The sequence below is a fragment of the Chanos chanos genome, chromosome 15 (genome assembly GCF_902362185.1).
Source record: "Chanos chanos chromosome 15, fChaCha1.1, whole genome shotgun sequence".
Classification (NCBI taxonomy): domain Eukaryota; kingdom Metazoa; phylum Chordata; class Actinopteri; order Gonorynchiformes; family Chanidae; genus Chanos; species Chanos chanos.
In genome coordinates, this window is record NC_044509.1 from 322,501 (window position 1) to 336,734 (window position 14,234).

Consider the following 14,234-nt stretch of genomic DNA (forward strand, 5'->3'; position numbering starts at 1 on the left):
CACTGTATGTAATATGTATTATAAAATATATAAAAGAAATAACACTGTTACGTTAAAAATGACCCAAAACTGAAGCTTCCAAGAATGTTTATGTCCGCTGTTTTTCACTTCCCCCCTCACGGCCCAGACGTTTCACCTCTGAAAAACGACGTTCAAACCAGTTCAGTCCAGATCTCCACTTCTGTGGCATGACTCACGCGCCTCATCATGTGATTCATCAGCACAATGTGACCTCATCCTGTCAGGGCAAAAAAACGACCAAAAAAAAAAAAAACTGGACCAAACCAAACTGCAGCCAGCACAGCATTAAGGAGAGCCCAATCTGCCATTCTAAAACTTCCCCCCAAAATAGAAACCTAGACACTGACACTGAATGACAGTGAGCAGATGAACTGTCTCTCACAGACCTGTGTGATTTCATTTGATTTTCATATAACACTCATTTCAAAGTCACAACCAGACTCTATGAAAACTAATATTTTCTTTATTGACATTCATTTCAAAAACAGTAAAGCAGGGAAAACAGGTGAGAATAAAAAAAAACATTCCCTCTGACACATCCTGTCTGTCGTGTTCTTATTTCTGCTTTGTGGACATTTTGAGCAGACTCCCTTTGCTAATCTCGAAGAGCCTCCAGCCCTCCTCCAGAGAGAGGTCCGACGCCCCGCGCCGTTTATAAAACTCGATGGACGACTTGTTCCACTCCGCAACGATGAAGTGCATGCTGCTACACCGAGTCTTCACTGCTGTCTGAGCAGGAGAAAAGGAAACGGTGTGGGCTAAGTGTTACAGGGTTTGACATCAACGGCAGCTGAAAACTTCATATTTTCATATGTTCAAAACCAGCGAATTTAATTGAATGCAAAACTGACCTCACTGAGTAACTTAAGGATTTCAGAACCAATTCCATATCCTGCAAGAAACAGAGAAAGGCTCAAAAACAGGCAAAAGGCACATGATTTAAAACCTTAAAGCTGTTATAAAATATACTGTGACTGTTCTAAGGCTGTGGCAACAATAATCACACAGTGGAATAAGGTTGTTGTGTTAAAATAATCACACAGTGGAATAAGGTTATTGTGTTGAAATAATCACACAGTGGAATAAGGTTATTGTGTTAAAATAATCACACAGTGGAATAAGGTTATTGTGTTAAAATAATCACACAGTGGAATAAGGTTATTGTGTTTTAGGCTGTTGTGTGTTAAAATAATCACACAGTGGAATAAGGATGTTGTGTTTTAGGCTGTTGTGTGTTAAAATAATCACACAGTGGAATAAGGTTATTGTGTTAAAATAATCACACAGTGGAATAAGGATGTTGTGTTTTAGGTTGTTGTGTGTTGTAAAGCTTCCGTCCTAACCTCTGAACTCCTTCATGACATAGAAGTCCTCCAGGTAGAGCAGTTTCCCGATCCACGGGTCATAGGTGAAGTAGTACATGGCAAAACCAATCACTGTATAACCTGAACAAAGAGATTTATCGATCAAACTGGATATACAATAGACCAATGTAAAGTGAAATGTATGTTTAAAACTCTGAGAGTCCATTCTTTTCTATTTGGTAGATATTTTCAGACTGTGGAATAGTTCAAAACACAGCAATGAACACTGCAATGCGGTGGGGGGGTGGGGGGAGCTAGTATCATTCTGATACTCCCTGACTAATTGATTGATTGATTGATTGACTGACGGTTAGGGTTAATTCTTTACCTTCCACACTCTGTTCTCCCTGTGGTACTTCTGCAATGATGCAGTGGTAGAACGGGTGTTCCCCAAATCCATCCTCCAGCAGCTCTGTGAGATAAACAACAAACCAAAGTACAGACGCTGCTCAGGCTGTGTCCTACATCATCAGAGACTCTTTTCAGGGCCATGAGGTGGGAGGTAAATTGGGGTAGGTAGCCTGTTCCCAGGTAATAAATTCCTTCCCATGTCAAATGTCTTCTGTTGTTGTTTCAGGTGAGAGACTGCGTGCTGTAGCCTTGAAATATTACTAGTTTTACTTTGTTTTGTAAATAACTGTCTCTGCATTCAGTTCTCTGCAGGACTATGAACCTGCTTGATTTTGTGAGTTTTGTGACAGTTGGATGTTTTAGGCCTGATTCTGTGTGTTTTTTATGATGATGTTTTCAACTGTGCGCTTGTTTGTTTATGTGTGTGTTAGCTGCTGCTTCGGCCTTTTGTGTTTTAATTCTATTAATGTCGAACCGTAAAATCCATTAAAATTCCAGTCCAGGCGTCACAGCCCTATAAACAAACAACTCTCGTCCGTTTTATAAATCCTTTGAGATAGCGTATTGCTCGTTCACGTCACCAGGTAAGAACCAGGCTGACCTGTCTGCTCGAGTGAGCTCGTACGCTGCTTGTCGTTATATTACCCTGTCACTGTAAACACTTCGTGGTAATGATTACATATTCAATTTGCCCCTTTTAAAAACATCCTTTAAAGCGTATCTCTGACGGAAATGACCTTTGATACTCGTTAATACAGTTTTAAATCTGCGACGTTTAGATGTATGAAGTCTCAGGACCTGCTGTTTTATTCTCATGAGAGAAAAAAGACTATTCTCTGTAAGAGGAAATGTTTAAAAGTGGTTTACCTTTTTCGGTCAGTATGACCTGTTCTTCCATTTCCTCAAATTTCGCGAGTTCCTTAAAAGACAAAGAAAACGTCAAAAAAATTAAAAAAAAAAAAAAAAAAAAAAATTAAAATCGTACCCGAAACCAAACAGACATGTTTACATATTACGGAGTATTTAAAAGACACCGTTCTAAAATTACTCAATACCTTTATGAGTCGCAGTATTTCAGAAACGTCCTTGGGTTCGGCTTTCCGTAATATAAAATTGGCCATTTTCTTCTCTTACTCCTTTTCCCTTTCCTAACTAATCCTCTGTACGTGAAAAACAACAAAATCTGTTTGTTCATCCGGTTCCCAGGGGGGTTACCCTCAGAAGTCAGTCTGGGATCCTGACCGTTCAGTGCAGCGATCACATGCAGTCCGTAGCCGCTTGCCCTGCTCAGACTGGAAGTTAACGCTTCGCAGGGTTTTATCTGAGACGCTTGTCAACTCCAGGAAGGGGCGCGCTGGGAATGAGTGACCTCATAACCTCTACGTCATGCGGTGTCTTAGAGGAAATACCCGATGACTAAACCCTAGAACAAACATCTTTAGGATATTCATTAAGACCCTAGGAATTGTACCAGTGGAATCTGTATTAGTTCTTTGTTGAAGTTTTTCTCTCGTACTAACAGTAGTATTAGTAGTTTTTGTTTCGGTCCTTCTCAACATTTTTCCAAAATGACTGCACATCGAAATAAATAAATAACAATGAGGCATTAACTTAAGAGGAAAGAACAAAAAATATTGACCGAAAAGGTGTAGGCTGAAGCTTTAGCTTTTTCACTCCGACCCTTTTTATATAGCATATTCTAACAGGCAACTCTTTCACTAGGTTTACGCAATACAAAGACAAAGCAAAACAGAAAAAACAACAACAAGAAAAAACAAGAATTCAAAACGTTTCATACACTACAACGATCATACCTCAGTTTTGTATTTCTTTACCACCTTATTTTTATTTTATTTTTTTTGTTGTTTTAATTTGCAAAGGGAACTGCACATTCTTAACTCCTTGCCACTACTCTTCCACAGGTTTACCCCTTTGACAGATATACATGTGTTTTTTATATTTGTCCTTACCCTTGTTTTTTTTTAAACATACCTGTTCCCCTAAGTTCATATTGGCTCTCCCTAATTTCAAACAACCTCTGAATACAGTGAGGAACTAAATTAGCAAATGTCATTTGTACATTCTGACTGTGGAGAGAATTAAGGTTGAGGGCAAAGTTCAGCTAGTTCTATTGTCTGATAAGTATGTAAGCTAGTATGGACAGAGTGCTGTAGACTTTCACGCAAGTTACACAATAGACTTTATGCCTTAATACATGAATTCAGAGTTAATTTATGGATACTCGATATGGATATTTATTGGTCATTTTTGTACCTTTGGTTTAGTCAGTTAAAATCTGGGAAACTCAGGTTGGTTCTGTACATAAGAAAGACATATAAAACCCAACTGCTCATGTTCACCAGAGTCTACACTCAGACACACACAGAGTGAGTCCAAATAACAGTCTCCCTTTGATTTAGAACTGTGTGTGCTTTCTCTGTCTGAGACACTCTCTCTCTCTCTGTCTCTCATGACAGAATGTGTGTGTGTGTGTGTGTCTGTGTATGGAGTGTAATAACAGAATGTGTGTATGTGTGTGTTTTGTAGTGTCTCTCTGTCCAAGTTTTCAGAGTCTGATATGAAAACTGTAAATTCCTCATGCTCTTGTATAAACACTGTGTTACTCTTCTCTGAGTTTCCCCCTGTAGAAATGTGAAGTTATAGACAGTGCTACGCTCTGGTGATACGGCAGGCAGTATCTTGCAGGTATTGTGAGGGGCCTTTGGCAAGTTTGTGGACATACTGTTTCAAAGGCCAAACATGTTCTGTGTCTCTGATAGTTTCTGGGTTTTGCAGGTGGTTGAACACAAGGAGCTAAAGTCTTTGTGCACTTAGTGAAAAATTAAACTTTATACACTTGCCTTTTCAACACCACACCTGCCCTAACATTGCCATATCTGTTTTACAAACTGAATCTGCAATTTGACACAAGTTGGTACAAACCAAATTCATAAACTGTGATTACGCTGTAATATAAACCAGTGTAGTTATGTCATATAGCTTTTGTCAATATTTCCCACACTTACTGTTAGAGGAATGTTTCCCCCCGTGTTTATTTTTTCTCCGTGTTAAAAACAGTGTCCTGTGTGCTTGGCTTTGACTGTAGTCATGTGGCCAAAAACACGGGAAAGGAAGTTTAACTTATCTGAGGAAACAGCATTATGTCCTGTCCCACAGAGATGAGTTTTACACCACTAACAATAAAACATGAAAGGCTGTGTGTGTCTAATCCAGCAGAAATAGAACAGGCACTGCCAGCACTGGCAAGTTTCTACTCAGGATGTCTGTCAGACAGAAAATTGACCATGTTCACCGACAACATTTAAACACTTCATTTTCTCTCTGTATCATTACATATGTTGCAGATAGAACAGGCAGGTACAGAAAGCTCTGTACACTAGTATATAGTGATCAAAGCAAAGTTTCATAATCCTGGAGGACAACATGGCTTTCCTCTGTAGTAACTGCAAAGGAACACCAGAAAGGGTGAACACATTCAGAAAGGCAAATGAGAGAAACAGGAAATGACACTGTAACTATTCATACTCTTTCCTACCTCATACTAGAGTCCAGGGCCCAGTCAAACCTCCTGGAAAAGAATCATATACTGTCTTATTAAGGAAACTACAGCTAATCTTATACCTGCTTAAGTCAACAACGGATTCATCTGAGTGCCTGTGAACACATTGTGAAATAGAAGCCCAAAATCATGGAATTTGAGAAAAAGAAGTCTTGTCCTGTCCCACCGAGGACAGTGCTATGACCCCATCTAGGGTGAAACAGAAATCCGTTGGAGAACCTCCTTCTCCTGCCACCAGAGTAAAACTGAAACACCAACACTCAACACCGATATAACACGAGTCAGCTTTTTATTACTATATATAATTATTTACAAAGACACAAAAGACTTTGGGGGTGAGCCAGGCCAAAATAACAAACAAAACACATCTGTCTTAAGGGAAAGGGAATAACCTATCTGAAAGAACACCAAAATAAAGACGAATCAACTTCCCTCCCTAACTAACATAAACAAGAGAAAATATGTTCAAACTGAAACGGCACCCACCCTCTCGAGTGCTGTTGCCCCCCCCACTCTAACGCGTTCACTGACAGTGTTTGTTGACGGTGGAGTGGGTGGCCGCCTTGTGTCCCAGAGTGCCATCATGTCCGTATTACCTTCTAGCTCTCCCTTTTAACTATGCTGTAATAGCTAGTCTTGCTGGAGTCCCTGCCTGCACTCGGCACACGATGTATATTTACCTTAACCATTATGTGGAAATGAACATCTAACAATGTGTGTGTGTCTCTCTCTCTCTCTCTCTCTCTTTCTTTCTCTCTCTCTCTCTCTGTCGAGCCACACATGCTACTCCTGAGACACCAGTGATCCTGACTCCTCCCGCCCTGTGGACCGATCCATCCTGGTGTTATCATCTTTCATCCCCCTGTCAGCCTCCTGTCTGCATCGCCATCCCCTTTGTTCATGCCCCTATTTACTTTAAATTGTAACTGCCCACGTGGTCGGCACCTATTGCACACCTGTCTGGCCAAGGAGGGGTCTCCTCTCTCTGTGGTCCTCCTCAAGATTTCTCCCATTTCCCTCATTTCCCTTTTGGGTTTTTGGGGAGTTTTTTCTTACCCCCCATGAGGATTAAGTCAGAGGGTGCCGTCCTGCTTTGATTTTGACTGTTGTGGCCTGTAAAGCCCTTTGAGACTGTAAACAGTGATACTGGGCTCTAAATAAACTTGAAACTTGAAACTTGACTAAGAAGAGAATACAAGAGAATACATTTACATATCCCATACATGTCCAACACATATCCCACACATATCCCACACATATCCCACACATGTCCCATACATATTCCACACATGTCCCATACATATTCCATACATATCCCACACATATCCCATACATATCCCACACATATCCCATACATATTCCACACATATCCCACACATATCCCATACATATTCCATACATATCCCACACATATCCCATACGTATCCCATACATATCCCACACATATCCCATACATATCCCATACATATTCCATACATATCCCACACGTATCCCACACATATCCCACACATATCCCATACATGTCCCATACATATCCCACACATATCCCACACATATCCCACATATATCCCATACATATCCCACACATATCCCACACATATCCCATACTTATCCCATACATATCCCATATATATCCCACACATATCCCATACATGTCCCATACATATCCCACACATATCCCACACATATCCCACATATATCCCATACATATCGCACACATATCCCATACATATCCCACACATATCCCACACATATCCCATACTTATCCCATACATATCCCATATATATCCCACACATATCCCATACATGTCCCATACATATCCCACACATATCCCACACATATCCCACATATATCCCATACATATCCCATACATATCCCATACATATCCCACACATATCCCACACATATCCCATACATATCCCACACATATCCCATACTTATCCCACACATATCCCATACATATCCCATATATATCCCATATATATCCCACACATATCCCACACATATCCCATACATATCCCACACATATCCCATACATATCCCACACATATCCCACACATATCCCATACTTATCCCATACATATCCCATATATATCCCATATATATCCCACACATATCCCACACATATCCCACACATATCCCATACATATCCCACACATATCCCATACATATCCCACACATATCCCATATATATCCCACACATATCCCATACATGTCCCATACATATCCCACACATATCCCACATATATCCCATACATATCCCATACATATCCCATACATATCCCACACATATCCCACACATATCCCATACATATCCCACACATATCCCATACTTATCCCACACATATCCCATACATATTCCATACATATCCCACACATATCCTCTACATATCCCATACATATCCCATACATATCCCATACATATCCCACACATATCCCTTACATATCCCACACATATCCCATACTTATCCCATACATATCCCATATATATCCCATATATATCCCACACATATCCCACACATATCCCACACATATCCCATACATATCCCACACATATCCCATACATATCCCATACATATCCCATACATATCCCACACATATCCCACACATATCCCATACATATCCCACACATATCCCATACTTATCCCACACATATCCCATACATATCCCATATATATCCCACACATATCCCACACATATCCCACACATATCCCATACATATCCCACACATATCCCATACATATCCCACACATATCCCATATATATCCCACACATATCCCATACATGTCCCATACATATCCCACACATATCCCAAATATATCCCATACATATCCCATACATATCCCATACGTATCCCACACATATACCACACATATCCCACACATATCCCATACATATCCCACACATATCCCATACTTATCCCACACATATCCCATACATATTCCATACATATCCCACACATATCCCATACATATCCCATATATATCCCACACATATCCCATACTTATACCACACATATCCCACACATATCCCACACATATCCCACACATATCCCACACATATCCCAGATACTAGATACCAACCAAAGATTTGTTAAGACCCCAAAGATCCCAAGATCTTTGGAGTTTAGAGTCTCCAACCAAGATCGTTAAGGATCTCCTATGCTGGGGCAGCCTCTGAGGTCAAATGGGAGGAAACACATGTGTCTGTGGGAAAAGACTTCAGCTTTGTTCAGCAGGAATCACTGAAACACTGAGAGGGAGTGTCATCACTTCCTGTTCTAAAACACACTCTTCTCTTTCTTTATGCTACAGTCCCACCACTACGACATCAAACGCCACAAGAAACGGGTAGTGGTAAAAAATCATTATTATCATTATTATTATTGTTGTTGTTGTTGTTATTAATACTACTACTAGTAGTAATAGTAGTATCATCGGCTTGATTAACTTAGACTTCACAACTGCGAATTCAAACCACTAGCATACGAAAAGTAATTTTCAAAGGTGTGAGTATGATTGGTGTCTTTGTAGCAAATATAAAGATTATATTTGCTATAAGGTAATAATCTTATATTATATAAAAAGGTTATACTTGCTATAAGATAATAATCTTATATGGTGTAGCCTGGTTAAAGATGCGAATGACAATGAGCTTTTTTTGGTCCCCCACTTTCTGGAGAATACAGAAAACAGACTGAAAGAGGATGACGGGGGAACTCTCCGGCATAATAACAGCTGGGTGGCTCAGCCTTGGGCCTTCATGAACAGTGTGTGAGAGACAAGCTGTCAACCCTGTCCTCAAGCAAAATGAAGCGAGAAATCATGATTAAAATACTAACATTTAGTTTGGTGAATAACATTTAGACTGACGATAACATTTAGTTTGGATAATCTGTAATCTAATGAGGTAGAACTTACACACCCACACCTGCACACATGCGCGAGCACACACACACACACACACACACGCACACACGCACGCAAACACGCACGCACACACGCACACACACACGCACGCACACACGCACACACACACGCACGCACGCACACACGCACGCACGCACGCACACACGCACGCACGCACTGCTAAAGCAAATGTTCAGTGCCATCTGATGGAGGAGGCACTGGGTCAGGGAGAAAAACAAACTCAGTGGAAGATTTATGGGTTCAGTAGGACATGGACTAGGCATGTCAGAAATCATAAAACAATATATCAGTAACCAGAAAGCAATCATTATCTCCAAATCTCTACAGGTTTATTGCTTTAGATAAAAAAACACTGTGTTGACTGTGTAGACGGGGAGCTGTTCTGAACTGAGGTACATTGTTAATGATGTGTACCGCCCTCTTACCGCCCTCTTACCGTCCTCCAACCGCCCTCTAACCGCCCTCTTACCGCCCTCTTACCGTCCTCCAACCGCCCTCTAACCGCCCTCCAACCGCCCTCTTACCGCCCTCTTACCGCCCTCTTACCATCCTCTAACCGCCCTCTAACCGCCCTCTAACCGCCCTCTTACCGTCCTCCAACCGCCCTCTTACCACCCTCTTACCATCCTCTAACCGCCCTCTAACCGCCCTCTAACCGCCCTCTTACGTCCTCCAACCGCCCTCTAACCGCCCTCTAACCGTCCTCCAACCGCCCTCCAACCGCCCTCTTACCGCCCTCTAACCACCCTCTAACCGCCCTCTTACCGCCCTCTTACCGTCCTCCAACCGCCCTCTAACCGCCCTCCAACCGCCCTCTTACCGCCCTCTTACCATCCTCTAACCGCCCTCTAACCGCCCTCTAACCGCCCTCTTACCGTCCTCCAACCGCCCTCTAACCACCCTCTAACCACCCTCTTACCGTCCTCCAACCGCCCTCTAACCGCCCTCTAACCGTCCTCCAACCGCCCTCCAACCGCCCTCTTACCGCCCTCTTACCATCCTCTAACCGCCCTCTAACCGCCCTCCAACCACCCTCTTACCGTCCTCTAACCACCCTCTAACCACCCTCTAACCACCCTCTAACCGTCCTCCAACCGCCCTCCAACCGCCCTCCAACCGCCCTCTTACCGCCCTCTAACCACCCTCTTACCGCCCTCTTACCATCCTCTAACCGCCCTCTAACCGCCCTCTAACCGCCCTCTTACCGTCCTCCAACCGCCCTCCAACCGCCCTCTAACCGCCCTCTTACCGTCCTCCAACCGCCCTCTAACCGTCCTCCAACTGCCCTCTTACCGCCCTCCAACCGCCCTCTAACCGCCCTCTAACCACCCTCTTACCGTCCTCCAACCGCCCTCCAACCGCCCTCTAACCGTCCTCCAACTGCCCTCTTACCACCCTCTAACCACCCTCTAACCGCCCTCTAACCGTCCTCCAACTGCCCTCTTACCGCCCTCTAACCGCCCTCTAACCGCCCTCTTACCGCCCTCTAACCGCCCTCTAACCGCCCTCTAGCCGGCTATGTGTTGCAGTTATGTACAGATGCAGTTTCACATTGCATTATCAAGCATCAGCCTTATATGCACAAAGACCCAAAGTGAACCCAAAGTGAACCAAAACACCCAAAGTGAACCAAAAGTGACATTTCCCTGTAAGGTAGGAGGGGAATGCAGCTATTTTGATGTTTTACAGTACAATACAGTATAGTGTGGTATGGTATATATACTATACCATAGCATAACATAGCATAGGATAACATAGTAGGGCATAGTATAGTATAGTATAGTGTGACAGTGTCACAATGAAAGTGTAATTGTGATTAAACTGAAAAACAATGAAATGTGAGGTATTAAAATGCATTTCTGATGTTAAAAGAAATAATATTATTTCACTGACGAAAAGTAGCGTCAGACAAGGGAGGTATACGTATCCCAAGGGAGGTGTATGTGTGACGCGTAAAAAACTCCCATAAAGGAAAGACTCAACGGGGGGGGGGATTGTTCAGCCTCCAGGGAACACTGGAGCAAAGTTAACCAGCAGAATGCTGCGGATAGAGGAGCAAAGAAAGCACAAGTCAATGAACCCGTAAGCCATCTCCTGATCCAGTGGGGGTTGTTCACCCTAAAACCACAGGGTGTCTGTCTCTTTTGATAGTTCCTGTTGAAATTAGAGGGCTTTGATAGTTCCTGTTGAAATTAGAGGGCTTTGATAGTTCCTGTTGAAATTAGAGGGCTTTGCTGTGAGGCGGTTCTGGATACAGGATGCACCTATTCTCTTCTATGGCAGAGTCTATGACAGAAGATTGCTAAGCCAGGAGAAGAGCTGAAAAAATATGAAGAACAGAGCTTTGCATTAGCTGATGGGAAAACCCATGGAGCAATGGGGAAGACACAACTTTTGTATAACTGGCATGGCGTGCTCTGGAGTCTGGAGACTCATGTTTTAAGTGACAATAGCCTGGCATTTCCCATCACTTTAGGACTAAATTTTCTTACAAAAACATCCACCATCCTCAATCTAAGCACTATGAGATATGGAGTGAAAGAACCAATGGGATATACTTACCATTCTTTTCTCCCCAAACCACAGACAGACATGGCCTCTAGGGGTGAAAACCACACTACTGCTATGACCAACCTCTACATGGCAGTACCATCGCCTCTGGTCCAGACAGTTGAAATAACTACAGGGCAAATACCCCAATAACTGGTGGAGCAACCTCCAGAAGTCAGGGCTGTACAGGAAGCACGGCCTTCTGCATGCCCGGGAAAATTGGGGAAAACAGCTGTGGAGAAGCACAGAATCTATACCACTGATGAGGTTCCCATCCAATGTAAGGCTTACAGAGTTTCTCTATATAAAGGAAATTATTGGACAACACAAATTTACTGGCCAGTTGGCTAACTTAGCTGTACCCCTGAACAGACTGAAGGAGAAGGATGCGCCATGGCACTGGACAGAGGAATGCCTGAAAAGTTTTGAAAAACTGAAGGAAGCTTTGGTGAATGCACCAGTCTTAGCGCAGCCTGACCCCGCTTTTTCTTTCCAAGTCCGTACAGATGCCAGTAATGTGGGAATGGGTGCAGTTCTCTCACAACAAACTGGGGAAGGGGAGAGAGTTGTTGCATATGCATCGAGAGGACTGAGGAGCGGAATGTCACTACTCCACCTTGAAAAAGGAATGCTTCGCTGACATCTGGGCAGTGGAAAAATGGGGGCATTATCTGGAAGGGAGACACTTTGATGTAAACAGTGACCATGCAGCTCTGACTTGGCCTTTCAACCAACCTAACGTCTTACTCGCTGGGTTTTGCACCTCCAGCAGTTCCAGTTAAAGGTGCACCATCGCAAGGGTCTTCAGAACATTGTGCCAGATGCGCTGTCCAGGTCAGTAGTCCAAGCGGACTGTTCTGCAGTATGTATAGTTGCAAACACGTCTCCTACCCTGGCGGACCCTCCCATCTCTCTGGAGGAGATAGCTAAAGAACAAGTTGAAGATCCCGAGACTAGTGCATTAATAAAACAGGCTGGAACAACACTAAGTAGGCCATAGCTTGGTGGCCTTCAGTTCAAAAGGATGTGTGGAAGTACATTCAACGGTGCCTTACCTGTCAAAAATATAAGCCTGATAACCAGAAACCTGCTGAATTTCTCCAATCCACTGAAGTAAAAGAACCTGGGGACACCTTGGGCATGGACCTCATGGGCCCATTTCCCTGAAACAAAAAGAAGATCATTTCCTTCTGGTCATGGTGGACTATTTACAAAGTGGGTGGAGACGTTTCCAATGAAAGATAGTAAAAGGCAGAGCGCATAACTGCTACTCTTAAGGATGAAGTTCTTACATGCCTAGGTGTTCCCCGGATCTTAATATCTGACCGTGGACCCCAATTTACCGGACAAGTCGTGGCCAATTTCTGTAAGACCTGGGGAGTGATGCAAAAATTCACAATAAGTTACCATCCGCTATCAAATCTTACTGAAAGAGCCAACAGAACCATCAAAACGAAATGATTACCTCATTTGTAGGAGATCTTCACAAAAACTGGGACCAGTGGAATCCACTGGTCAGGTGAAGTAGTACACAGCACAACTAGCAAGAATGCAGCCCAGGGAGAGAGAGAGAGAGAGAGAGAGAGAGAGAGAGAGAGCAGTTTGCTATTGAAAAGGGAGAAGTGAAGAAGAACAGACATGTATTACATGAATTAAATGTCAAAATCACAGATGACAACTTAAACCTGATGGTACACGGATCAAGGTTATGCAGAAACACTCTGTTACTGTATCTGTTACCATGACACCCTGTTCACTCACATGGTGCCCATTCAGGCTAGAACCTTCAACCTCAAGTCCTTAGGTTTACCAGTGAACTCTTAGTTGAGACATTTCAAATCTTTCTGTCAGGTTTAAATGAATCCATGGGGTAATTTGAAATGTTTGAAATGTTCAGTCCATGTTCTGAGTGGGTTAGCCTACCTGTGTGAAAATCAGTATACCTGTCTCATGAAGAGATTTATAATTAACAGTATAATTTTCACCTGCTACACTCTGCTGCTCTGGAGACGCGACTGCTGAGGTACAGTAACAGAATGGATGACCCCCAAATCAAGTATATTTATCATCAAAACACCAGCATTTACATTTACGCATGATCACCCACCTTCTGTGCCCCAACCACCATACACAAACACATGACAACTCTAAACCCTTTTCAATTTAAATGACCATGTCCCATATTTTCATATCAAAGAGGCTCTACTAAGATGACATGATAATACACACATTGTTTTATTAAAAATTTAGGTCACACAGTCAGCACAAACACTGCACTCATAACACCAGATTCATCAACCTGACGTCCAGTTCTGAGGAATAAACAGCTTTAAACCCGAAAACCACATTCTCCTTGACATTTCCTTTATCTTTATAAGTTGTAGTATGTCAGAGATATCTTTGAATTTTGCTTTCCACAGTGTGAATGTTTTCTTTTT

At 42.7% G+C, this 14,234-nt stretch overlaps 1 protein-coding gene across 1 annotated transcript; it reads right to left on the bottom strand.

Annotated features, from left to right (window-relative positions):
* Positions 1-515: 515 nt before the first annotated feature.
* On the bottom strand, positions 516-3,015 carry sat1a.2 (spermidine/spermine N1-acetyltransferase 1a, duplicate 2). The gene is made up of 6 exons (XM_030792450.1): positions 2,792-3,015; positions 2,604-2,655; positions 1,714-1,797; positions 1,365-1,466; positions 873-913; positions 516-750 (listed from the first exon to the last, which is right to left on the bottom strand). The coding sequence occupies exons 1-6, from the start codon at positions 2,855-2,857 to the stop codon at positions 577-579; spliced, it is 519 nt and encodes a 172-aa protein (XP_030648310.1). The 5' UTR covers positions 2,858-3,015; the 3' UTR covers positions 516-576.
* Positions 3,016-14,234: the final 11,219 nt, after the last annotated feature.

Excerpts from the sequence above, each read along its gene's own strand:
- sat1a.2 (XM_030792450.1), bottom strand. The coding sequence starts at position 2,857 with ATGGCCAATTTTATATTACGGAAAGCCGAACCCAAGGACGTTTCTGAA. Across the intron at positions 1,467-1,713 it reads GGGAGAACAGAGTGTGGAAG|GTTATACAGTGATTGGTTTT; the intron begins GTAAAGAATTAA and ends CTCTTTGTTCAG. Across the intron at positions 914-1,364 it reads TGTCATGAAGGAGTTCAGAG|GATATGGAATTGGTTCTGAA; the intron begins GTTAGGACGGAA and ends TGTTTCTTGCAG.